Source organism: Microcebus murinus, chromosome 8 (assembly GCF_040939455.1).
Source record: "Microcebus murinus isolate Inina chromosome 8, M.murinus_Inina_mat1.0, whole genome shotgun sequence".
Taxonomy (NCBI): domain Eukaryota; kingdom Metazoa; phylum Chordata; class Mammalia; order Primates; family Cheirogaleidae; genus Microcebus; species Microcebus murinus.
Window position 1 is genome coordinate 74116637 of NC_134111.1, and position 27906 is coordinate 74144542.

Below are 27906 nucleotides of genomic sequence, written 5' to 3' on the forward strand. Positions count from 1 at the left end.
TTGATGTAGTATTAATATTTTGATTACCTCAATGACCAAATTATATTAACTAGATACCTGATCTGGTCAATTCTGTAGAAAGTATTGCTTAAGCAGACTAATAAAAATAATTTAAATGAATGTATCAAGTCACTGGGCACACCTTGATATGCCTTGTAGTCACATACTAATAGAAGATAGTTCCATTTTCCAGCTACTAAAAATATATCTAGAACTATCATAGGAGAGTACCCCTCTACTTAAATGCTTACTGCAGCCCTGTAAGTCTTTGGTATAAAACTAGATTACACTTTATGCCTTAGAAATTACAGGGCATCTGAGTAGGATGCAACCTATTGGAAATGTAAGAAGTTCATCAGGATAAAGAGACTTATGACTCAAGAAGTGAAACAAAAATTAAAATTATATAAGTTTAGTAAGAATAAAATGACATTAACTTGTTCTTTCCTAAAAAAACATAATTTGTCTTCTGAATGACAGCAATTTTTCATATAATAACATTTTATTAATAACTATCTACCCTTTTTTTATCTTTTTTAGATTCCCAGAGATGACCCTTCAACATTTACACCTTGGTCCATCCATGTGTCTTAATCCTGTGTTTTCTAGAAAATGAAAGAATATATGATTGATCTTAAAAGTCTCAGGCCAGAGAAAAATATAGGTTGGTTTCCAATTATCAAAGATAATTTTAACATCATTAATGCTACGGTTTAGGTCACTGCATGATTATGTTTTAAGATATAAATTTTCACCAAAAGGTAGAAGCGTAGAATCAAAATTTCAAATTTTAGTTTGCATTACCCTGAAATCTATTATGATTTCAAAATGTGGTAGAATTTTTATTAACCCAAAACAACTCAGGAAAGACTACTCATGCTTTGTTCTTCAGAAATCTGCTCAAAGTTCAGTAAAATCATCGACTGCCCAAACTCTAAAGATTGGATTTCCCCAAAGCCAATGTTGTGCTGGTAATAATTGACTCACCTGGAAAAATCCCTGATTTATAGTGTTTGCCAGTTTCCATGGTGTAAATACTCCTACCTTGGCCAATTTCAAGCCACTGACATGAAGTCTCTGAATGTGGAGTTGGAAAGAGATGCTCACAGGCAGTTCTTGTGTGTGGATAAGAGCTGTCTCCAGCACTGCAAACCACCACAATCCTCAGTCCCCACCACTCCCACATGTCCATTTAGATGAGGCTTCAGGAAGTAACCATCCAAAGCCTCCTGGTCTTCACCTGCCAGGAGCCAGGCACATGATACAACTTCTTCCTCACCCAGGAGATCACACTGAGTAAAACAACAATCTTAACTTACTCTTGAGTCCCTTGTTTTATCTTAATGTCTGAAAGGTGAAATCAGAACTACTTTCCTTTTGCCATCAAACAAGCACAAAATTCCTGGGGTTCTTTTTCAGTTGTTTCTTAGCTATTTCACATTGTGTTTTCCAAAGATGTTCAATCCCACATGAGGTTTGAAAACAAATATGAAAACAAACTTTTGTATTGAAAACACAAATAAATAATTGTCAAGGATCTATGTGCTAGATATTAAAGCTCTGTATTTATTAATAGTAACTTTGTGGTAGAGAATAAGTGTGTAGAAATTGTTTATGTGTATATGAGACCAGCCAGGTTAGGAAAGGCCTCTTTCCAGAAAAAGAAAAAGAGACTCACTAGTCAATGTCTCTTATTCTAAGAGAAGTATGTGTGTTGTGTGTGTGTGTGGTGTGTATGTACATGTATCTTTAAATGTCTGTTTGAATGCCCTCAATAACCTAGATTTCCCGGAACCTACCCCACAAGAACCTCACTCATTGTGCCAGACAGAACAGTAAGAATAAGGTCACTGGTATATTTTTCTAGCAGTAAAATAGGAAGACACATTTATCACAAATAAATTAATTACAAAAGTGTTATACTTCATGGACTGTAGGGACACAGAAATTCGCAGAAATTGCATTTTTGCAAAATAAATCTAATCATTTCAACAGTATTTCATTACCTTGAAGAATTGGGGTGGGGGATATATTTACAGAAATAATACATTTTAAAGAATAGCAGGTTTCAAACATATGATTAATATCCTAATGCCTTTAAAAATTAAATTGATAATTTATAGTGTCTATTCTATTACACACTTAACCCATATTACTAATTCAGATAAATATCTATCATTGTCCAATTCTAAGTTGTTATTCCAGTGATAGTTGGACTAAAAGTCCAAGATGCAATCTTTTTAACCAGTGGACTCAGTAAATGATCAAGCACCCTTTTGATGATAAAAGCACACGCGATCATTAACTCTGGGCAAAACTGCTAGTGCTTGCTCCTGGTAGAAACTTTTTATTACTGTTGCTTAATTGTAGATTAAATCAAAGTTTATCAAAAGAGAAATAATGTGTGGCAGTTGCTATACTTGCTGTGCTTCTCCTTTTTTGACTTAAAGTACCTGTGGTGAAGGATGTCCTACTTCTCCTGGGCCAAAAGTTTATGACAGAAGGGTTAGTATCACCTTACAAGAACTGGAAAAATGGAGCTGAGCGAAGAGTAGTAGACACAGAGTTGATATCTGCTTAGTATCTTGAATCTGCAGACTCTTGCATGCACTCGGGTTTTGGAAAAGGTCAAAAAGAGGCCTAAGACAGAGGGCTTAGAGATTTATGTTGTTTCTTTCAAGGAAAAAATCTTTAGATCCTCTGCACTTGATACTTGCAATGACGTAAATTGGGCATATTCCGCACACTATCAGAACACACAGTATCGCAGGCGGAACTCTCCAGACAGAGACTGAGTTCGGAGAGCAGGATGTTTCTCAGGGCTTGACACCTGGCGGAGGGAGGAAGGTTGAAGAAGCAGAGTGAGGCAGAGGGGGAAGTGGAGCTGCGGTGCAGCCTGAGGAGCACCAAGGACCTGGCAAGGAGCCCTGGGAGCGAGCATTGTCCCAGAGTTGCCCTGCTTAGCCTGAAATGTCGCCCCTGGATCACTGCAGTCTCTAATGGGGCTGCCGCAAGAAGGGCGTGACCTTGAGGAGGGAGGCTGTCTGCCCTGAGGCTGTCCCTGCAGGCGCTGGTGGCTGGAGGCCCCTGTGGACTCCACTCCCCCTGGGCCAAGTCCTTCCTCACAGGTCAGGCGGCCGCCTCCTCCTCTACCACACAGACCCATCGGAGCTATTCCTCCGGACTCCCTGAGTTTATTAATATGCAAATCTTGCATTGGTACAAGTAGCAAAATCACATTTAGTTATACACTAGATGAATTTCCTCTATAGAAAAGAATAATTTTACGTTCAAAGAAATACACAATTTACATTTTGTAATATTTTAAGTCAGCACTTGCCCCAGAAGTTCCATGTTAAATGTTTGCTGTATGCTTTCCTTACTTATTCAAATGTCTTTAATGAAATTCAGTTATTAGCATACTGTGTGCAAGTGCTGTTATTAATTACAGATAAAACTTCAGAGAAAAGTCTCTTCCCTGAGTCGCACTATCTGGAATTGACACTAATCCAAAAAATTTACTTGCTCTGCATAAATAAGTGATCGTGAGGAAATGTTCAAGAAAATGACTTTCGGCAGAGCACTAAAGCCCTGAGTTGACAAAAGATAGGTCTGTAAGTAGCATTATAAGAAAACATAAATTTACCCCAGAATGTCATAGGAATGCCTTAATATTAACTGTAGTATTAATAGCTATTTTTTTATCTAATATTTCACAAAAATTATAGAAACAAAGAATCGAAATAAAAAATCAAAGAACTTTGGTGACAACATCAATCATTTGATTCGCTTGCTAGGGAATATACTATGAGACACTTCCTCTTTGTCATTCATTAAATTCATATATATACTGGGATCTATTTTTAGAGTCTTTCATCAGTTTCACTGATCTAGTTGTCTGTCCTTACACCAACACCATAACTAATATGAGTAACGTGTCAAGTTGTCCCTCACTGTTATTTTTCACATTCTTCTTAGCTATTTTGTTTCATACCCTACCCCCCAAAATTTTCATTTTATTCAATTTCCCCTCAAAACTTAAGTGGGATTCTAATTAGAATTGTATTAAATTTATAGATTAATTTTAATAGAATTTACTTCTTATATTAACTTTCCATCTGAGAACATTATATGTCTTTCCATTTACGTAGATTTTGTTTCATGAGTACATTCCTATACTTTTCTGAAGGAGGGCTAAATTTATACTTAAGTATTCTATGTTTTAGAGCTACTTTTAGAGCTAAATAAAATTTTTGCCACTTCCACTTTTGAGTGCTTATCTATATAGTAGTAAAAGCTATTAATTTTTTGAATATTGACATTATATCCAATCACTAGATCAAGCTTTCTGTGCCAATGTTTATATCAATTTATACCAGTTATTTCAGTGTTTCATTATTTTACTACATCTATTATAACCTCCAAGGCAATGTTATACAATAATGGTAAGAAAAAGCATCCCTATATAATCCCTGATTTTAATTGAATTTTTTTTACTTACCTTTAAGGATAATATTGTTACTGGTATATTATCCTTTGACACATTGCTGGATTCTAATCACTAGTATTTTACTTAGAATTTTTTCTATCTATATTCATAAGCAGGAATAACATTGCCATTATATTAATGATTACATAAAATCCATCTGTAAATTCATTTGCTCCTGGTGTGTTGTTCAATGACACAGTTTTAATCTTTTCCATTTTCTTTTTTTTACTAGTTAATGGTTAATTTTATATTATGTGATTCATATCACAATAAAAAAGTAATGATGCAATAAGGGTAAAACAGGTAGCAAAGATCACTCTTCCTTAATAAGTTGTCTTATTGTTTACATTGGCATGTTACCACTTTGACCCTTCTATGTTTTCATCCTCTCTTTTTTTGACTTTAAATGTTTCTCTTGTAAATAGTATACAGTATATCTAGGTTTGTGGTTTTTTCCTGATCCAATCTGCTAGTGGTTATTTTTAAGTGGTAGAATTAATTTCATTCACATTTCTTATAATTATTAAAAATTTTTGCATTTTACTTCATGCCTATTATGTTTTACACATATAATATATAATTTAAATTGCATAAGTATACAGAAAAGGCATACCTATCTAATCCCTGATTTTAATTGAATTTTTTTTACTTACCTTTAAGACTAATATTAGTTATTGGTATATACTGTGTATTTTATACCATGGTTTCCATCTTTTTTCCTTTTCATTATTTTTGCTGGTGTTTTCCAGCTATCAGCAATTCTATTTCTTCTCTTGTTAATTTGGAAGTCAAACTGTACCACTAGTTGTTCATTTCCATTTAACTCCTCTAACACACACATACTTCTCTACCACTAGTTGAAAACAAGATATCAAATATTTCCCTCACAGAAATTTACTCTTCCCTGGCCTCCTGCTCTGTCTGTCCCATGTTTCCACCCCATGCCCCAGGAAGATAATACTTAGGTAACTAAGTATTCTCGTCCACACCCCTAGCCATCCCCAGCCCTTAAGATATTACAGTTGCTGTGTGTTCTAGTTCTAGACTCTTCATTGAATTTCCCTTGCATTATGGCTTTTTATGATTTATATTACACATTCCCAAACAGCCTGCCCTTATCCATCGAGGCTTCCCTTCCTCTTCACCTTTCTTATCTGAGCTGGTTTTTGTTTGATTTTTCATCTAAGGTGGGGTGGTCTTATCCCAGGTGGGAAGTTTGCTCCACCTGCAGGGTCTCCATTGCCCTGTTTTCTCTCAGCGACCAGAGACCCTCACCTCCTGCCCTCTCATGTCCACAATGGCAGCTGAGAAGTCTGATGCCAAATTGATTTCTTTTCCTTCATAGGAAACTTAATCGTTCAGCCTAGTACCTTGTAAGATAGCCCCTTTTTCCTTGGAGTTCAAAAGTGGTATCGGGGCCGGGCACAGTGGCTCACACCTGTAAGCCTAGCACTTTGGGAGGGTGAGGCGGGAGGATTGCTTGAGGCCAAGAGTTTGAGACCAGCCTCTTGGGTCTATATCAGTTTCCCAGGGCTGCCCTAACAAAGCACCATACCCTGGCCGGCTTAAAGCAACAGAAAGTTATTCTGTCACAGTTCTGGAGTCTAGAAGTCTGAAATCAAAGTGTCAGCAGGGTCATGCTTCTTCTGAAGGCTCTAAGTAAGAATTCTTCCTTGCCTCTTCCTAGCTTGTGGTAGTTGCCAGCAATCGTTGGTGCTCCTTGGCTTGTAGATACATCGCTCCAATCTCTGTCTCCATCCTCACATGCCATCTTCCCTCCACATGCCTGTCTTCAAATCTGCCTCTCCTTGTAAGGACACCAGTGATTAGACTTAGGGGCTACCCTAATCTGGTGCGACCTCATCTTAACATGATGACATTTACAAAGATCCCACTTTCAAATAACATCACACTGGGAACACAGTTCAACCCACACAGGCCCCCTTGAATGCTTTTTGGTTTGTCAGCTCGCTGGACTTCAGCTTAGTTATTGGAGTATCTATCCTAAGAGGCACCAGCCACAGAGCATAGAAGGCAAAATGATCCTAACTCGCCCTGCACCACCCCACCCCGTGGGCACAGTAGGAGCAGGAAGGCTGCCAGGGCCCACGGAGGCAAGTGGCTGAAGCCTCCCAGCCTCACAGCTCTCCTGACTCCTCACACTCGCCCAGCCGCAGGGGCAGGGAGGGCTCGGTAGCCCCCTCGGCACTGCTGACTGCCATCCACACCAATGCCAGGCTTTCTGTCCCCGCCCCGGCCCCACCCCCAGGGCCAAGCTCTCCTTCAGACTCCCAGGGTTTTGGGTGCAGATCTCCAGGCCTTCCCCCAGCTAAGGGGGCGAGAACCCCTTACCACAGAGCCCAAGGCCCCAGTGGCACCCGGCTCCCTGTGGGTCCAGCAGCTTCCTGCTCAACATGGGCAGAAAGATGGGAGCTGGGAGGAGAAGGAAGGGGCCTCACAGACAAAAGGCTGAGAACAAAAGGTCTGGAACACAGAGCCCAAGCTCTCAGGGCCCTAAAAGTGCCCACTGTCAGTCCACTGGCCTGTGTTCCATCTCTGGGTTTCGAAAAACTCCAAACAGAAGGCAGCACCCCAGTGACATCAAAGCAGTGGCCAGTACTTTTCCATTGACATCAGTGAGCAGGATGTCACAGTCTTTTTCCAGAAATAAAGTCTGTTTGAATAGTTGGGGAAGGCAGTGTCCTGTCTAATATTAACTCTTCCATTGGGTAATAGGTTTTTTATGGAAATCATAAGACCTTTACTAAAACAAACATACAAGCACCTGGGTCAATATATGGGGATTTCTCTCTTGCCTACTAGAAAAAAAATCATTTGAAAGTGAAGAAATTTAATCTTCCCTTTTTATTAAAGAAGAAAAAAAGAAAAGGGGGAAAAAAGCAGTGGTTGCTTTTTTCCATTGTCTCAAATAAGAATTGAGAGTCAGAAAGACTTGGCAGAGCCTGCCTGCCAGCCTCTCACTGTGGGCAGCCCTGAAGCAAGCTGTTTGCAAACTGAGCTCCCCAGAGCACTGGGGCTTTCTCAAACGAGGGAAAGCCAGAGGACTTAGGGTCTCTACCCCAGCCCCTCTGCTAGAACAGCAATTTTTTTGTTTCATTTGTTTACACCTGACAGGATTTCATTCCAAGTTTTCCCGAATTCAAACAAGATTGAAAAACACTTCTCTAAAACCATTCCCGGTCAATTTTCAGTTTCCCAGCAATTAACGCATTTGGTTTCCTAATCCAAAGTACTTTTTTTCTCTTCCAAATCTAATATCATAATCCAACTTTAGTACTGTAAAACTGGTCTTGTACTTTCAATGCGTGTGTTTTATATTGACGCGGAAGGATTTATTCCAGTAACTATTTTGAAACGCCATGATTGATGCTTTTTACCGTTCTTGGCAGTATCATGCTACTATGGATGGTAACCTTGTGTTTACTAGCTGCCCTTTTATTTTTTTTTTAATTTTTTTCATTTTTTAGAAATTTCAGAATATTACAGGGGTATGAATGTTTTGGCTACATGAATTGCTTTTGTACAGTCTGAGTCAAAGTTATAAGTGTGCCCATCACCAAATAGTGTGCATTGTACCCATTAGGTGTGTGTCATTTTACTCATCCCCTCCTCCGCCCTCCACCTGCTTGATTTCCAAGGAGTTTTACTTCCATATGTGCACATGAGTATTGATCAATTCGTTCCAATTTAATAGTGAGTACATGTGATGTTTGTTTTTCCATTCTTGCAATACTTCACTTAGAAAAATGGTCTCCAGTTCCATCCAGGTTGTCACAAAAGGTATTAGTTCACCTTTTTTATAGCTGAGTAGTACTCCATGGTATACATACACCATATTTTATTAATCCACTCATGTACTGATGGGCACTTGGGTTGGTTCCATATCTTTGCAATTGTGAATTGTGCTACTATAAACATTTGAGTGCTAGCTGCCCTCTTTTAAAGGGAAGAGTGAGATGGTGAACAGATCATTGACCCTTGGGAACAATCCTATGTTGTTTTCCCCTAAATGGAAGCTGGCATAAGAAAAGCCTGTGTCTCCTCAGGCTCCTTTCTCCTCCCCCCGGCTCCTCCTGCACTCCTAATTCTTGTGGAATCAACTCCTACCCATCTTTCAGGCCTAATGTCCCTTTCTCAGGAAGGTCTTTTCTGATTCCTTTTCTTGTCCCCAAAATAAAGCTAATTTCTCTATTCTATGCCTGTCAGAAGCATAAATGATTAATTGCATGTCAATTATCTTACTAAACCTTAAATGCCTCAGAGAAAGAAAACTCATAGCTCTTGTTCTCCACTATACTCTACCACTTAGCATAGTGCCCGGTGCAAGGCACAGGGTCAATTACTACTAGTTGAATGAATGAATGAATCAGTGATGTCGCCTTCATTTAAAGTATTTTAGGTAATCAGTCAAGCATTGATTAATGGGGTTATCTTGCAGTGAATAAGTGGTCATTTATGTTGAACATTGTGAGTGATACAACCAGCCATTCTAAACTTATTACCTAATTGGAAAAATGAGACACGAACACTGAAAAGATAATTGATGGCAGATAAGAAACTAGCTTCCTGGTTCCTGGTTTAATAAACAAAAAGTAAAGAAGCAATCAGCTGGATCTGAAGGTGCTTTTGGAATGCAGCGAGAGGAGAGGATGGATGTCGGGAGCTGCTTTCTGAGGGTGGGGGAGAGGGCGGGCAGGAGGGTGATCTCAGTGGGAAGGGGCAGGAGGGCCTTCCCCAGCCGTTCAGTTCAGCGCACACTTACTGGGCTTTACTCTCTGGGAGGCGCCATTCTAGGCCCTGGGATCCTGGGGTGAACTGAAAGCAAAGTCTCTGCCCTCCTGGAGTTTATATTCTAGCGGAGAAAGCAAATAAAAAGAGAAGCAAGTATCCCTGTCAGGTAGCAACCAATGCTGTGCAGAATATGGAACAGGCTGGTGGGACAGAGAGTGACGAGGTGCCACATGAGACTGGCGGACCAGGGAAGAGCTCAGACACAAATAACGGGAGGGCAACAGGCCCGAGACAGGAAAGAATTTAGCATATTCGAGAAGCAGGAGGGGAGACATGGTTGAAGACACACTCAGGGGGGTGGGCAGGCCTCCACGGCAGGCAAGGAGAGGCGGGGAGCCAGGGGTTGCTGGGTGCAATGGGAGGCCATTGGAAAGTTATGGGCAAGGAAACGTCAGGTTTAAAGGTTTAAGCAGAAGGACAGTGAGAAGAGTAGTTTGGCTGGAGCAGGAGATTTTTTTTTTTTTAATTGAAGAGCAAGCTAGTCAGAGGAAAGAACAGGAACAGTCCGTGAAAGGTTTTGCATGCTGGGCTCAGGAGTCCGGACCCTACGTCCCAGACCTCAGAGAGCCACTGGGGGCTTTCACATAGGACTAATGTGATCAAAAAGGTCCTGATTTTGCCAGGAGTGGTATGACCAAAAGGTGACCTGAGGGGCCTACCTAATTCACAGCACTATCTCTCCAACTGCCCCTCTCACGAGGGGGCAGTTGCAAATAAATCTGTTGCAGATTTATTTAACAACCTTCCAACGCGTGTGAAACACCCACCTGCACACTCGAACACACGGGCACGTGCATAAACAATCATCTCCACTGGTGCATAAAAGCCGGGTTGCCTGAGGACCTAGGCATTGAATTGTCAAGAAATTTGGGAGCTGGGACTCCCTTTGATCAGGAGTAGCTCTGTGGTCAACAGGATTCTGAAGCCAGGGCTCCACCAACTCGTAGAGGAAGCACCGGAGAGCAGAGAGGCCTTGCCTCATCTCTGAAACCAAACACATAAGCAACTCCCTGCTTCACCCAGACCTGAGGCCAAGTCCTGGGCATTACTTCAGCTGAAAGAATGAGAACTGCTTGGTCTTATCTGCAACTATCTATTCTGAGGTGTTCGGAAAGAACAAACATGATATTTTTCTTTTCATCCAGGATTCTGTCTATATACTTTCCAGCTGTTCCAAACCAGAAGATTTGGGTTTTAGTTCCTGCTTTGCCACTTACTTCTGAGTGACTCTGAGCTTCTGCTCTCACCTCCCTGGGTCTCAGTCTATTTATCTGCACAGTGGTTGCCTCGACTCGATCACTCTTCTCCAATGGGACGATCGTGGGGGCGGGAAGGAAGTAGGAAGGCAGCCCACACCTCCACAGTGACTAGGGCACAGACTGGACTTGACCATGTGATTTCCTATGAGGAGATGTTTCTCCAACTAGAGTAAGAAAAATGTTGGGGAAACCGGGAGGTCTCAGAAAGCTCACTTCTGACTTTGAGAAAAATGAAATCCATCCAGGGTACATTCCTGGGCCTGAGGCAATGTGCAAAGTGTGTTTACGCTTGGATTGTTGTTTATGATTTTCACATCGACACGCTCAAACTTCCAGAAAAAGCAAGAAGAGGTGTGGGCTGTGTACTGAGCCAGCTTTGAAGCCAGGATTGGTGGGAGACGGAGGGAGGCTCAAGTTAAGAGGCTGGGCCAGACAGGTGCCCTGGACTTAAAAAGCCACAAAGCAAGGAAATCTCCACCTCCCACCCTCCTCTCTGAGGCTCCGGGCTGCCCGCTTCTACACAGGGAGAGATTCCAGCTGCTTAGACCTAAATCTTTCCACTCAATTCTGTGCTGGTGCAAACAGCATTCCCACCTAGAGCTGTGAGGGGACACCTGTTGACAGGTGCGATGCCTTGCCCGCCGCGATCGGATGAGTTGGTGTTCTTCGTGAACGGGAGGAAGGTAAGTGCTGGGGGTTACTACCGCGGCTCGAGAGAGACAGAAAGAAGCCAGTAGCTTGAGGGACACTCTTGTGGTCATTGGGCTGAGCCCCCTCCAGTCAGGGGCAAGAAGCCTGGGACTGGGGACCCATCCTAACTTGGCCTGTCCACCACTCCACCAGAGCTCAGCGCCGGGGGATGGGGAGGCAGAAGTAACGCACGTGCCCTGGTGTTGGACGAATCCATATAACCTTTGCGAGTCACTTCGCCCCCCTGAGTCAGAGTCTCGCCTTTGGAATCCACTCTAGGGCGACTGTATAGATGACAAGAAAGCTGCTTCTTTCATTGATTAGGAACCCCTAAGTGCTTCTGAGCACTTGGTTCTGGGCCTGATAGAGGCAGCACTTTATCTGGTAACATATCTTGATCCTCGAATTCAGAAAGACAAGAAATGGAGCCTTTTTAAATTTTTATATTTATCAACTTATTTTTTGTTATTGTTATTGTTGAGTTCCCATTATACAGAATCCATCGAAATGTCATCATAGTCGATTGGAGTCCTCCTCTTTCCCTGGGTTGCCGCTAAGTTCCATGGGGAACCTAAGTGACAACGGAAGGGCTCTCCATTGCCAACGCCCCTGCATCCCCCCGCCAGTCCTCCCCGGTGACCCATGCAGGCCACTAGTTGCCCCTCAGTGCTCCCTGCAAGGCCCTTCCTCTCCTGAGTCTCTGTCTCCCAAGGGAACCATCCTGTAGCTCCCAAGGCACATGGCTTCTCTGGGGCCTAGCCACCTCTTTCCCAGGGACCCTGACTGCCCCTAAACCTAACTGGGGTTTGGTCATGCCCCCCCACCCTAGGGATTGGCTAAACTCATCGTTCCCCCCTCCTCCCCCCCTCCACAACCAGCAGCCACCATGTGCTCTTCCAAAACTGTCATTTGGGTGACGAGGCCTTCCTGGCTTGTTCCACTGGCCCAGGCTTTGGAGATGCAAAGGCAGGGGAAGCTCCTTCCTCTCTTTTCTGCCCCACCCCCCTCTGAGTCATGGGCCCAGCGTGCTGTAGCTGCAGCGGAACAGGGAGTCAGCCAAGGGTTAGAAGAAGTGCAGGTGGGTGTGGTAGGTGGGAGTCAGCCTAATAACGAAAATACTCTGAACTTTCCAGCTGCATTCTCAGTAAGTGTGTTTAAAGGACCTGCAGAGGGGTAAGGGCAGGCAGAGGAGGGCTCTTTCCTTCATTGGGGAGGAGGCCCCTAGAGAGCCAGAAAGCAGGTGAATTTTAACATCTCAGTTTGGAAGCATCTTCTAGTAGTTTTTTATTCTTTGAGGTCTACAAAAGTTTATGTTTTGCTTCTGGGGAGAAAGGAAGAACCTAAATGGACAGCCCGCTGCACCTCCTCTCCTCTACTACAACAGGATGGCTAGTGGTGCTGGCACACACCCTGAGACCAAGCCCAGGGAAACACACAAAACGAGCAAATGGGAAAGGGGCACCAAAGCAGGTTCCTCGTGGGTTTTGTGTACTAAGTCTCCCACTTTTCAAGGGGAAGGATTCTAGTTTCTCACCAGAGCCACTCTGGGTCCTGAGCTGGGACATCAAGGCTCACTACCCGGCCCTCTGCCGTTGAGGGGATTGGCAGGCTCCAGCCTCGCCAGGGTGACAGCAACTCCCCCCGCCTCCCCCTCTGCCACCAATTCTTAACAGCCCTGATGTTATCAAATGTGTCCCCTGCCGGAGCTGTCTCGAGGTGCCAGAAACCCTGCCCACCCAGCTTTCCTCCCCGCAGGACACTTCACTACATGTGCACGTGTTCACAAACACACACAAAGTCCCTCCCAGATTTGAAATATTCCAAGAGTACAAAAGACTGAATTGGAAGATTTCATAAAATAGATAGTGGAACAAATACGAGGAGTACAACTCCTGGGGCATATTTACACAGCAGTGGTCCCAGCTCTGACCATCTGTAAGAGCATGGCTGCCACACTTGCTCTGTGAGTCTCCTGCCCTGTAAGTGTGTGTGCAAGTACTTTGGCCTCATAGCACAAAAAAACAGGTGCAGATGGAATCAGGCTATTATACCCCCATCGCTAAATCAAACAGGTCACAGCAGACATTCCGTTGGGTCATGGATACAAGCCCCGTAATAATCTCTCTTCTCTTTCCAACACAGGTGATAGAAAGGAATGTGGACCCGGAAGAGACTCTGCTGGCCTTCCTACGAAAGAACTGCACCCTTTTTACCAAAGTCCTGGCCGTGTCTATGCGCGCCTTAGAACTCAGGCCAGCTGTGCCCATGAGAACGCAGCAAATCTGTCCGTGCAAACAGTCGCCTGCTTGGCCCTTGCTCTCTGTTTGCTTTTGGCAGTGGTTTTAAGGCTATTAGGTTAATTGGGCTGTTTTGGAGAGGATAAAGTTTCCCCAGAGTTTCTCATATCCGATAATAGCAGTGAAATGGAAGCTAAGCTCTTTGCTTCCACACTAATTATTCCCTTGAGAGCTTTCCAGAACCCCCCAGGGCTGGTATGTAACAGAGGCTTGTGTGGCATGTGCCCTGCCCTTTCATGAAACCACGTTCCCCAGATTCAGGGGGAGCGTGTCCGAGGAACAGACTTCCTTTCCCGACATCTGTTTTCTCACCGCACCATTTTACATCCCGGAATACAGACCTTCATACTGGCAAACGTGTGTTAATTGGTAAATCTGATGATCTCTCAGAGAAACAAAAAAAAATAAATAAACAAATTACAGAAACTATAAATTGATTAAATCAGCCTCTGGACAAGTTTTATTTAAAAGTCCACACGGTTTTGAATTATTAATACTTGTCAATGTTTGAGAATTAGTTAATTGTATAGTTTTTTAAAAATCAAGATTTTTCAGCTTCTCTTGAAAAATAAGAACATCATAGCCATCCCCGCATGGTGACAGTCTTGCTCAGAGCTGAGGAGGGACGATTCCTGGTCCCTTCTCTAAAATGGGGCCTGAGATCTGTAGTCACACACGGCCCACTTGATTCACTTACATCACTCCTCTGGTAAGTGTCTGTGGTTTTGACTTGATTTAGATGAACAAGCCCTGGGGTTAAAAACAAATAAATAAAACTCAACAGATAATAGCAATGAAGAGTCTATGATTCTGAAATCTTTTTAGCCAGTTTAGTTAATGACATCCAATCCCATAAATTGTGCAGAAATAAACCACAGTGAGGGAGAAGAATGGATAAAAAGAAGGGACCTTATCCAGACAGTTTGGGATTGGACCCCAGCCACCCCAGAGCAGAAGGACACTCTAGGTGACATCTGCGAGTAAGGACGGGAGAGTCCTCCAAAGTTTCCACTGCCCGATTTCAAATGCAATACAATTTACTGGGCAAAACTAGTAATACATCGAGTTGTTAAAAATAATGTTTTTCTCTTCCAATTATATGATTGGAACCCAGAAAAAACAATTCAGAATTTTCTATAGTGACATAAGATTTTTTCAAAGGGCTTTTACACCCGATAGCCTGCAAGATGCTTATAACAAGCCTGTGAAGACAAAGTAGGTGTTACTCCTCCCCCTTTTAAGTAAGAAAATAAGCAATGGGAGGTTAGTATGTCCAGTGTCGCCCAGCTAGTAAGATGTGGAGTGGCCTTTCCTGAGACCTGGAGGCAGGTGAACGCACCTCCGCCAACAACGTAGACTTTCTCACTGGGGACCCGGGGGGGGGGGCAGCTGTACTGGATGCGAACGTCGCCTTGGCACCTTTTCCTTGACCGCCCCCTTCCAGTACGTCTCACAGGAACCAAGTACGCCTGCGGGAGAGGAGGCTGTGGTGCCTGCACCGTGATGGTGTCCAAGAATGACCCCGTGTCCAAGAAGATAAGGTATCCTACCCAGATGCCCAGATGCCAGAAGAGGACCTTGGTTCTTTGCCTGGCTTGTATTTTCATCTCACAACTAGGAAAGATTCTTAGATTCCTGCTATCTCTGGATTTTAGACCGCTCTGAGAAATCTGGTAAACACTGTGAGACATCTACTCAGATAATAAATAAACCAACTGCATTTTGCATACCATTTTAGAGAGATCATGGATCTCCCAAGACCCATCCATGCACCCCAGGTTAACAAACTTCAATTTAGGTCAGCCATTCATTTTACAGTTGAAGAAACTGAGATTCAAAGAGATGATGTGACTTGTTCAAGGTCATACAACTAGTAAGCTATAGAACAAGGACCCAAACGTGCATTTTCTGGCTCTGGAGCTAATGCTTTTTCTACTGTTCATCAGAGCAAGGACCTGGGCCAAGACTTCCACCCTTAATCAGAGCCAGATCCTAGAACTTGGGCTTCTCTCAAATCCATTGGCCCAACAAATGAAAAGATGTCTTCAGAACACAGGCCATCAAACACTGCTGAATGGCCTTACCCAGAAAGCTTAAAATTAGCAAGCAAAAAAATTCCCAAATGTGTATACATGGGTAAGAGACAGAGATGTGCCTTTTGCTTGTTATGAGGTCAATGTCCCCATGAATCCTAGTTGAAGTCCAACCACACTCCTAGTGGCATGAGTCCATTCCCATTGCTCCCAGGTGGGTCTATTCTGAACTTGGAAAGTTTTACTGAAGTTCAGAATGCCCAGATTTACCTTGAGAATCCCCAGTTCCTACAGACAGCACAGAATCAGCAGAGAGGACTCTATAATTCTTCCTCCTGTCACCTCTCCAGTTCCCAACCCCCAGGCTAAATGACAGGCTTTGGAGGCTTTCTGCTGACCTTCTTGAGTCCAGGTTCTCCATGGGGCGAGACTGTGTTACTCCCCTTGATTTTCCTTGTGTTTCTCATACAAAGACACTTCTCCGTCACTGCGTGCCTGGTGCCCATCTGCTCTCTGTATGGAGCTGCTGTCACCACGGTGGAGGGTATTGGAAGCATCAAAACTAGGCTTCACCCCGTACAGGTAAGAGCCCATCCTAATTTTCTCATTTCCTAACTTTAGCTTTTTACCACATGCTGTGTTGACTGCACTGCCTGAGGCTTCTAGGTTGTGAGCAGGTAAGCGGAAGCTTGGCATGCATATTGATCAGAGTAATAACACTTGTTAAGTGGTTTAAAAGAAAGCTGGGACTCCATTCATATTTTATGAGATGAGATGATCATCTTCTTACGTACTTTTGCTACTTGAAAGATAAGCAGGACTATTGAAATATTGATTAATGCCTATTGGACTATGGTCTGGAATAGGTATTGTACGAAGAAAATTACATGTAGAATAAAATGTCTCTGAGGTTAACATGGTAAAGTTTAGGATAGTCCCTGTGGTACAGAGGTCTTAGGAGTAAAATCAGAAGTAAGAGTGAGTGGTGTCTAAAAGTGACTTCGCCAGAGCACCAGGACAACTGTTTCTCCAAATCTTAACCTGAAGCTGGAACGGAAAGGTTGTATTTAAGAATAATGTGACATGCATTGGTAGAGAACACATCAATCCCTCTGTCATTGTCACAGAGGCTTGGAAGTCACAGGACAAGATCAATCAACATTGAGTCCTTCTAAGCAATAGGAACCCTGAGGGCCTCTGGGTTTAACCACATGAGAATCAATTCCAAGGGGGTCAGCAAATGCAAAGGACCCAGAAGAGTCCACTAGAGTCTAGTAGGAGATCAGAAAGTACTCACCACAAGGTCAATAAATCCAAACCCTAGGATTACATTACATTCCGAAATCTATTAATAGAACATGGCTTCCCAAAATTCAATGCACTTAAGAATCACCTGGGGAAACTGATTAAAGATGCAGATTCTGAGATTCAAGAGATTTGGAGCAGGGGCCCCAGATTCCGTATTTCCTACAAGCACCGCCTGTGGGAACCTATACTGCTGGTCTGTGGCCTACATTTTAAATAGCAAGGATCCAGGACACAGACCAAAATCTTAAACCTTTAAAAGTCGAGCTCCCTTTGAGCCATCACAGAAGAATTTAAAGAACAAAGCAAAGTAAGATCAGCAATAGACAGTCTCCAAGTTAATCAGAAAGAAGTAGCCTCATAGACAGAACTAAGCTGTGCAAGATGTGGAGGTGTTCAAGGAAACTGTTTTTGAAATTTATGCACATTCTCCCTCTAATTAATTGATTTCTGGGGGATTCTCATTCTGGGAGCAGAAGCTGCATATTGCTAATTTCCAATTAGAAGGGCTTAGGCAATTGACCTTGAGAAGTCATTACAATGATAGAATATAGCTTCTGAGTCACTTCCTCCAGGAGCAGCCTAGGAAAAGGGACACCAGCAGACTCTGATCAAGGGATGGGGCACACCTGACCAGGGAGGTGCGGGCTGTGGAGCATGGTGAGAGTTGGTGGGAGGAGGAAGGCAAGGCCACGACCATGCGTGTATCTTTCCAGGAGCGGATCGCCAAGAGCCATGGCACCCAGTGTGGCTTCTGCACCCCTGGGATGGTGATGTCCATGTACACGCTGCTCAGGAACCACCCGCAACCCTCGGAGGAGCAGCTCATGGAAGCCCTGGGGGGTAAGTCTGACACAAAGAGAGCCCACCACCCCCCGAGGCCAGTGGGGAGTGTGTTCCTGGCTGCTCCGTAATGCCCTCAATGTCACCTCAGCCCCACGCAGGCCCCTGCTTCAGCTGCTATCAGAGCACATGCCTGGCACAGCCCATACAGAACTAGCACACAGCACACATTCCCACCTGACACCCACCTCTCTATCCAGAGGCTCATTTGCCCGCCTTCTTGGGGACCTGCATTAATTCCCTAGGGCTGCCCTAACAAAGTGCCACAACTGGTTGGATTAAAACAACAGAAACCTGTTCTCTCACAGTTCTGGAGGCTGCAAGTCTGATGTCGAGGTGCCAGCAGTACCATACTCTCTCTGAAGGCTCTAGAGGAGGCCGCTTCCTTGCCCCTTCCTAGCTTCTGGGGTGGATGGTAGTCCTTGGCATTTCTCGGCTTATAAATGCAGCACTCCAATCTGTGCTCATATCTTCACATGGCCTTCTTTTCCACGTGTCTGTGTCCAAATTTCCCTCTTCTTACAGGACACTGATCAATGGATTTAGGCCTACCTTAATTGAGTGTAACTTCATCTTAACCTGGTTACATCTGCAGAGACCCTGTTTCCACATAAGGTCATGTTCACAGGTTTCAGGGACACAATTCAACAGGGCCCTCTGCAAATCAAAAGTATCCTTTACATTTTTAAATACGTTTAGGTTACTAAAGGGGAGTCCATAAACATATGCCTTTTGCAGAATCAATAAACATCAACTTCAGGTGTCAATAATCCCTAAACAAATCATCTGTTAGACACATGAGCTCTTAGGTTGAGGTATGAGAGATGAGCACAGACACACTCTCCTAATCTGCTAATCTGCCAATCTGCCAGCTAATGGTGAGTCTCCCTCCCTCTCTCTCTCTTCCTCTCTTTCTCTGCTCCGGTTCAGAAATCAGATTAAGTCACCTAAAATCCCCACCTTCCATAGGTCCTTCTATTTGGGGTCCTTCTGTGGCTCCTTATGAATAAAGTGTGCCCAAGCCTAATCTCCCTCCCTCAGACATTCAGAGACGCCCAACAACTCGCCTCCCTAATTCACACTTCCTCCTTCTCTACGCAGCTCCTTGCAGCCAGCCTCCTCTGTACCCCGAGTACATCTCCCCCCTGCACCTGCTCATGCTGCTCTGGGAGCCCAGGACACCCTCCCCCACTCCCCACCAACCCACAGCTCGCCCATCCTTCAAGCCCACCCTTCTTTGTGAGGCCTTCGCAGATGAATTCCGCTCCACACTGGCGCTCCTCCACCCCCACCCTCAGTCCTTCACCCTGGCCACCTGAGGGTCTCAAACTTTACCATGCAGAAGGATTCCCCACTGACCTCTTAAATGCAGGTTTCTGGCCTGCCTGCAAGATGCTCTGATTCACGAGAACTGGAGCAGGGCCATTTTTAACAAACACTCCCAGGAGATTCTGATGTAGTGGCCTAAAAGTCGTAGAAGAGCACCACTGAGGAACTGTCCAAGGCATGATACTTTGCTCATCTAGTGCCTTGGAAGTTGCCTGTGTTTTCTGTCTGAGGATCCTCACTATCCAACCTAGTGTCTAACTCATAGCTGCTGTCAATAGATGTACGTTGAATGAATACATTAATAGATGGATGACAGTGACCTCACAGCTAGACAGCATCTTTACGACAGAAATTAAATTGGACTTGAGGTGGTGGGGAGCATAATTACTAAGTAGAGGAAGAAAGTATTGAATGGTTTGGCAAATATTAAAATAACCTCAAAAAAAAAATAAGCTGGGTTTATTTCAACTTTCAAAAGACACTGGTAAAAACAAAGCCTACCAACAACCACGCTTCCTCTCTGATTAGGTAATCTGTGCCGCTGCACTGGGTATCGGCCAATTCTCGAGAGTGGAAGGACCTTCTGCACGGTGAGTAACTGATACCCACAAGGCAAAAATGACAGTGACAGCCAATCAAGTCTAGAGACACTGGAAGTGAATGTTTTTAGACCATCTCAATAGACTAGAAGGGAGACCACGTGAGTTAGCTCCACTAACTGTTGAGGATGGGGAACATTACACCACCTTTAATGTTGTCCGGGAAGTCGGGTGATCTAACCACCCACCAAAAGTTCCCCCACGACCAGTTAAGCGAGGCATCTGGATGGGATGGGTAAGAGAGCCCTGGAAAACCCAGGGAGACAAAAGGATGCAAGGGGCTGGAGTCTGCTTTGGTGAGGCAAGGTTAGTTCCAGAACCCAACCAGCTGAGAAGGTGTGCACAGAAAAGAACCTGACATGCAGAATGAGATCCGAAGCACTCCCAGCACAAGAGCACAGGGAGTTTCTGCTATAAAATGGAGATACTTCACTGGGTTGCTGTGAAAACCAAGTGAATCTTGCTTGGCACTTAGCAAGAGTTCAACAGTTACTGAGGGTGTTGTTGACACATGAATAGTGTTTCACATGGGGACCAGACGGGCACATCTGTTGGCCCTCTGCTGAGGGCAGGATGGACATAGGCAGTGAAGACCTCAGACCCCGGTCTTGTTCTCCCCTAGCTGTTCTCAGGATGCCATGGGGCCAAGGTGACTTGCTCACCTGGAGCCTTACCTTTTTCTAAATCATTCTCCACATGTGGTCTTGACCCCACTCCTAGGCCAGACATAGCCTCTTCCTGAAGTCCATCTAGGGCAAAGCATGACAGCCGGAGTCTGCACTCCTGGGTTAGAAGGTGGCCAAGGAATAGCTGTTTGTGAAGGGAATGGACCGAGCTCGGCCATCCGGGCTGGGTGCTCACAGGGCCTTTGCAGCCTCCCACCAGTACAGCGCACAGTAGGGCAGGAGGGAGCGCAGCAGACCAAAGGCTGGGGCCTCTGTGCTCTTTGCCGCAGCTCCACAAACAGTAGAGGTGGATCTACAAGCAGACCAGCAGGTACGTACAACACCCTAGAGCCAGGCAGGTCACCCACGCATGCATGTCCCAGACTTCTACAGCCACACCAGGGAGCCGAAGGCGACACACTGAGAAGTAAAATAAATAGCTCATAAGCCCAACAAATTGCTGGTGTAAATGGAAAAGCACTTGTGAAATGCAAATAAAAGAGGTTAAAGGGAACTTCTTTCCCTATGGATGTGGATGTTATGCACCTTTCCAGGCACACGGACTCTGGGGATAAAGGCAAAAATGTGCTCAGATGCCCCCGCCCTGTAGCCAACAGGTCCCATGAGACTGTAACGGGAGAAGCAGCCCAGTCCGAGAGGGAAGGTACAAGACCTATATGGACCGGACCAAGAGAAGGCTGGCTTTTTTACATCACTGTTCTCTCGTGGTCTGCTGTGGAAGCTCTCAGAACTTTGAGTAAGGGAGGAAGTGCTGCTTGGGTGGTCCAGGCATTTTTGCCTCTTGGACAGAAGTAGGAAGGTGGCAGCTTGGGACACCTAAGCAGAGACAGAGAACTGAACTGTCAGAAGAACATATCTTCCTAGATATTTAGGAGAATTATTTGAGGAAGAAGATACAAGAGGTAACTCAGGAGGAAATGGGAAATGAAGGCACCAGCAAATGGAAACCTGCTTTACAACTCATTGTCAACTCATCCCCAGATGGCCCAGGGAGATAGCAAATATCTGGGAGATCTGGTTACCAAAATGGCTTTCCTTTTCTCCTTTTCCTTTTCCTTTTTCTTTTCTTTCTTTCTTTTTTTTCCCTAGCTTTTCCTTATTGTTCTAAAGGCCCTTATATAATTGATAATGTTCAGTGTTGTTGAATCTTATATATGGTACAGAGTGGACACATTGTTATTGCCCTGAAAAGGATCTTATCAATTAATTTTACCAGTAGGAATTGACCTTAAAAATGCATATATGTTCACAAAGCTGTACATATAATGAACAAAAATGTTCTTATACTATATATTCTTATATTATATATTATATAAACTAATATAATCCCAAATATATATTATGTCAAAATATCATCAGGAGAGTAGTGATAGTTTATTTCTTTTATGTTTTTCTATATTCTATATTTTTGTATATATTATATATCATGTTATATATTTTATATATTCTATATGTACCATTTCATTTAAAAAAACAGAGCAAAAGAAGAAAGGTCTTGTGACTATCCCTGTTCCAATAGAAACTACAAAAAGTAGCTTAAAAAGTCTGAAACCTCATTTAAATTGCCAAACCTTTCAGGGCATATATCAATTTACCTACTAAAAACATTTTTAATCTAAGGCATTTCACCTTCTTAGGAGTCAAATGGCTGTCAACAGAAGGGAACAGGAAAATGCTGCTTGGATCAGGGAGAAAATGCTTCTTCCTCATTTGGCGGGAAAAATGACGTGAGTCCATCTGCTTACCTTGCATGTCCCCTCTCACTGTGAGCGTTGCTTAGCGCCGCTCAGGGTTGCAACTGCGCCTGTTAGTTTTAGTGGTCATTCTCCACTTTGCTTACAACTGTCCACAGCGAGGGCGTTCATGTGGCAGCGGGGTAAAGTGGTGATCCAAAGCCCATACTCTGATTTTCCCCTCCATAGCCTGAAAGGCTGAAACAACAGAAAAACAAAACTGCTCATACAAGAGAAAAAGCACCTACCCCAACGGTGAATGAGTCCCATCCTCCAGTGGAAGGGACTTCTGTGCCTGCCCTGCTCACAGCCGTCCTGTCAGTCTCCTCCTGGGTAGAGAGAGGGCGCTGCCACTTCAGGAGGGGCTGTCCAGTGTCATGCGGAGAGTCTGTGGCCTCCACAGCCAGGAAGTCCAGCCTTAAACATTCCGGTCTCTGGCTTTGCTCTCTGAGAGACACCAGTTTCCAGAAGAGAGCCACTGCCAAATCCTTAAGGGATTTCAACTCAGAGAAGTTCAAATACAGGATAACATAGAGAACCAGCTCCCTGTGAGCGAGGGAATCTGAGAGCACAGAGCTGGCCTGGGACAAACACTGCCCGCCAGTCCCCTGCGGCATCTGTTTCCATCCTTCACACCCACCTTTTCCCCATTCTTGGCTCCCGCTGTCACCTTATTCGGGTGTGAAGAAAGTGTGCAATGGCACAGAGGCTGTTGCCCAAGGGAGGTGGGCCGCACCCCCCACAGCCGCTTCGCAGAGGGAGTGGGATCAATACACCCCAAAATCTATCTTCAATATTGTAGTCTCTGGAATTAACTTGGGCAACGATTGGGCTCTAGGAAGCACCTGACTCACTTTAACTAAACTCAAAAGAACGTGATATTTAAACCAGAATGTGCTCCAACATTCATTTATAAAGAGAAACACAGTAATAGCGTCTTGGTGTCACTCAGCCACACAGGCCTTCCTTGTAGGAAAACATGAAAGGAAGGCAAATTATAGTGAGAAGACTGCTTGGCGAGCATGGACACAGGCAGTTGCGGCGTAGCCTTTTCTTTTTTCTTTTTTTTTTTTTTTGAGACAGAGTCTCACTCTGTTGCCCGAGCTAAAGTGCCGTGGCGTCAGCCTAGCTGGGCTTAAGCGATCCTTCTGCCTCAGCCTCCGGAATAGCTGGGACTACAGGCATGCGCCACCATGCCCGGCTAATTTTTTCTATATATTTTTAGTTGGCCAATTAATTTCTTTCTATTTTTAGTAGAGATGGGGTCTCACTCTTGCTCAGGCTGGTCTTGAACTCCTGAGCTCAAACGATCTGCCCACCTCAGGCTCCCAGAGTGCTGGGATTACAGGCGTGAGCCACCGCGCCCGGCCCAGTTGCATAGTCTTAATCACAGAAGACCCTGCACTACCGCCAGTGGGCACCTGCCGGACAGCCAGGTGTCTGCCCTTGTGACTCCTCCTTCTCTTTAAGCTGTCAATATCTTCAATTTGGTTAACTATAAATCTTGGCCTAGGACCCGTTTAGGGAAACTTCTCATTTCTCATCTTTGATTCATTATGTTTGTTTTACATTTTAATTCTCAGGCATAATCTTATTTCTAGGTTTTAGAGATATATCATATGACCATCCCCAGGTACTGCCTATAGTTCTAATTCCAACTAACACAAAAACTGATCATTCATGTGGGCCAGTAATGCCTCAATCTGTGGCCCTACTTTTACAAGGAACAGTTATAAGTGTTCCTTCTGGAATCTGGGAAGATCTAAGAGATAGAAAAAGAGGGGAAGTATTGGATGAATGTCAGGTCATGTCACCTAATATCAAAATTACCCTTCAAAATATGGATTATAATTTAATCTTCAGAGAGGTTAAGTATCTTTCCATTGGAGCCAAGCCAAGACTGTGAACCCAGACCCGGCAACCCCTGCTGTCCTCAAATCCCCCTTCTCCACCGCCCTCACCTCTACTCGGCACCCCAGTTTTTCTCCCAGCTTTCCACACCTCCTCAGGAATGTTTTCTGGCAATAAGTGTTTTCCAAAGCTAAAGCAGATCTGAGTCAGACAAGATTGCTGTGTGGGTAACTTTTCACTGTGCTTTAGTTTCCTAATGGGTAAAATGGAGATAACTTACTTTCCTTGTACAATTATCATGGAAGTTAAATAAACTATTAATGCATGACAAAGCACTGGAAATGTAAGCACTCAGTAAATGTTAACTATTGTTAGGAAAGTCAGATTGCGTGTGTGCCGTGTGTGTGTGTGTGTGTGTGTGTGCACATGTGTGTTTATGCACGGGTATGTATGTGTAGAGTCATTTTTACTTAAACAACGGGACTTCTCAGAACTTTTAGTATTATGAATCCTGACGTGGCACAGTGGGAAGGATTTCTCTATCTTATTTAACCTCTGATAGTTTTCCATAAATTGTCTTGGTGTTTCCCAGAATACTCTTTGGCATATTTCATAGAATACTCTTTCTTTCCTTTGGTATCACGTTAGTGGCAAATCAGTATCTCTCTTACAACAAGTTTCTTATTTTAAATTCTTTGGTTTGAACTATGTCCCTGTATAAGGAGACTGGGAAAGTTATTACTACGTTCATCTTGCCTAACTCCTGTAAAGAATTACAACGCTGTTTCCCACGGAGCTGGGCTGACAGGGCCATCTGCTTCTTCCCTTTATAAAGATTTGCACGGAGTTATTTGCGAAAGAGGAGTTCCAGCCCTTGGACCCCACCCAGGAGCTCATATTTCCTCCAGAACTCTTGGTAAGATGACTTGGGTGTTTTATGTGCTTGTTTAAATACCATTAGTTTAAAAACTCAGTTTTATAAAACCACCCATTTTCCTGCCTGAGAAATTGTCAAATTGTGGAAGTATTTGAACAGATCAAGGTGCCTGCTTCCTCCCCAGCTCACAGAGCCCTGGAGGACTCCTTGGACACATCCCCTGATGCCTCAGCTGAGGCTATTTTTTTTTAAATGATTTCTTCAGTACTTTCACCATGCCATGTGGAACGTGTCTCTGGTGCCCATGCAGGCAATACAGCATCGCTAAGCTTCTGCCCATCTTTCCGGAGACGCCAGAGCATTGGCCCCAAGGAGCACTTCCAGGAGGGCTGCCTATTCCTCATCCAGCCTTCCTTTCGCATCTCCATCTTTCTCCCCGGGCATCCAGCAGTCCAATTCTATAAAATACCTACTTCTGAATGGGCTCTGGTGTGTTTATTCATTATTCATTTATCCAACAAATATTTACCCATTCAGCAACATGCCAGACCAGGAATGGGGAACCTTTTCATGATGGAAGGCCACATTAATTTAGCTATAATCAAATAAGGACACATTCAAGAAACTTCAATTAGATGTACTTAAAAATGTACAGTAATTCAACAAGCCATGATTTTGGGAAAAAAAAAATAAAAAAAAAATGTACAGTATTTTGTAAAAATCTAACTACTGTATACTTAATCATTTCAAAAAATGAAACTATTTGTTAATTGTAAAGTTAACTAACTTTTTAATGACTTTGTTATGTCTGCTTTTTGTTAGAAAGCATTGGAATATTTGGTTGCAACACGGAGGTCCGCAGTTTCAGTTGATCCTCTAGATGGGCATCTGTCATTTGTGACCTTAAAGGCGTCTTGATTTGGGTTAGGTAGGAAAATGTAGATTCATAGCAATAAGTGGAGGAAAAGCAAGAAAGCACTTTTTGGGCATGTTGCTGAAGGCATGGATAATCTACTGCATTTTTTCATATTTCAATTGGATCTTTCTTAGCATGGAACAATGACTTTAAAATGTCATTTACTGAAAGCTCAATCAATTCCATCTGCAGTTCTTTAGGTGCCGTGGTGATATCAACTAGGTGAGGCTGAAATGCTAATTTGAGTGTGATATCATGATTCTCAAAGTTGATGAACCTTTCATTGTATTCGCCAATTCATAGGTCTATAAGAGCTGCTAATTCTTCAAATGATTCACATACATCGCCCTGCTCATCAGTGACCTTTGCTAACTGGGGAAAATATTCATCTGAAATTTCCTTTTGAAAAAGAAGTGTTTTGAAAAAAGATAGCTTTTTTTTGAAATGCTTGGATTTTTTTTTTGCCATGTATCATATGTTGAGACTTTCTTTCATCTTGCAAAGAAATATTCAAGTCATTTTGATATATCACACAGAAATGCTTCATCCCTATACGAATCTTCTTTCAATAATTCACATTGTTGATTCCATCCTTCATAAAATTTAACTATCTGTTCTTGCAGAGATAAAATTTTGGCTAACACCTGTCCCTGTGATAGCCAACACACTTTAGCATGTTATGAAACTGATGCTGCTAGTGTTGCATTTGCACCAATACAGTTAAAAATACTTATAACTTATTGCAAAGTGTTACTCAAAATAGTAGCTTTAGCACAGAAATTTTGCCGATGCATGTACAATTAAAAGAAATGAGAGCATCTGGATCTGTTAATACTTTTTTTTATCTGTGCAATAAGCCCTTCATGTTTTCCTGTCATGGAAGGTGCACTGTCTGTACATACACTCACTAAATTTACCAAGTTCAGTCCAATTTCACAACATTTATCTTGGAAGTTATGTATTCCCTGTGTTCTTTTTGCAAGAGTGTTGAAAGTGAGTAACTCTTCGTAGCAAAGAAAATCTTCTGTTATGACCCTAATGAAGTATAAAAGTATAAAATTTACACTAAATCAGTAGTATCAGTTGATTCATCCAAAATGATTAAACAATATATATTTTCCTTTTGAAGTTTGCATGAACTTGTTCTGTTAAGTTGAAGGCTAATTCATGCAGCTGGTCATTTATGGCTCTCCTTAAAAGATGCAGTTGTTTGTACTTTGAAATGTTATTGGCGTCTAAGCATTCTATAACTTCAACAATGCATTCTTTCACAATTTCTATATCACTGAATGCTTCCCTTTTTTCCTGAGTTTATAAGCTACTTTATAAGTTGCTTCAGTGACATTATTTCCATGTCTTATTGCTGCTTGAAAGAACTGTCTTTGCTTTTTTGCTTTTCATCTTTTAATTTCTATAATACAACTTTTCAGGCCTCTCCCTCTAATTTAAAATATTTGTGATCTTTGTGAGTGTTATAATGCTGATGAACATTGACTTTCTTTAATATTTATATTGCAGCATCACAAAGCAAGCAAATCATGTTATCTTTAGCAGAAACGAGATACAATTGCAATTTCCAATCCTCATTTAAAAATGTGTTTCCTTCCTTCAGCATTCTGTTGGTCTTCTCTGACATGATGGGCTATTAACCAAACAGAATTAAAAAATACTGTCAAGCTGTGCAGCTATTCACAAATTCCACCTCAAACATAAACACAGTGCACTGTTGTCAAAAGCTGATAACAGACTGGCGTAGTCAGTCCCCATAAACTCTCGACAACCAGCCTTGTAAGGTAGTGGTGTCAGTCAAGCTGGGGAAGTTAGAACTAAATCATGAGTGTAGCAGCTGTCAATTTAGCTTTTATGGCTTACTAATGTTCTAATTGTGCTAGTTGATCTAGGAGGATTATTTCACTGACACTATCTTATTCTTTCGTATTTTAAATATGTTCATTTTTAAGTATATATATATATATATAAGATGAAAAAATGTATTAATAAAAATAAAAGGATTTGTTCTGCAAAATTTAGATTTGGTCTAAAGGCCACATTTAAGAACCTAGAATGCCACAGGTTCCCCACCCCTCTGCCAGACACTGTTCTAGGTACTGAATATGCAGCAGGGAAAAAAACTAACAAAAAGGCCTGCCCTGGAGGAGCTTGCACTCTGGTGAGAGAGAGACGGTT

General features: G+C 43.2%; 2 protein-coding genes across 3 annotated transcripts in view; both read left to right on the top strand.

Annotated features, from left to right (window-relative positions):
* Positions 1 to 1468, top strand: part of LOC105856979 (aldehyde oxidase 4) — a 63222-nt gene extending 61754 nt beyond the window's left edge. The window contains exon 35 of the mRNA XM_076005785.1: positions 541 to 1468. Coding sequence (XP_075861900.1) covers positions 541 to 594 — 54 coding nt within the window. The 3' untranslated portion in view covers positions 595 to 1468. The remainder of the gene's footprint in view (positions 1 to 540) is intronic.
* Positions 1469 to 10986: 9518 nt separating this feature from the next.
* The window catches only part of LOC105856978 (aldehyde oxidase 2), a 79184-nt gene continuing 62264 nt past the window's right edge, over positions 10987 to 27906 (top strand). Inside the window, exons 1-8 of one of the 2 annotated variants that reach the window (XM_012739067.3) lie at positions 10987 to 11243; positions 13393 to 13450; positions 14992 to 15088; positions 16054 to 16162; positions 17602 to 17728; positions 19586 to 19647; positions 21980 to 22069; positions 24762 to 24842. In XM_012739067.3, coding sequence (XP_012594521.2) covers positions 11190 to 11243; positions 13393 to 13450; positions 14992 to 15088; positions 16054 to 16162; positions 17602 to 17728; positions 19586 to 19647; positions 21980 to 22069; positions 24762 to 24842 — 678 coding nt within the window. In that variant the 5' untranslated portion in view covers positions 10987 to 11189. 2 annotated transcript variants of the gene reach the window in all.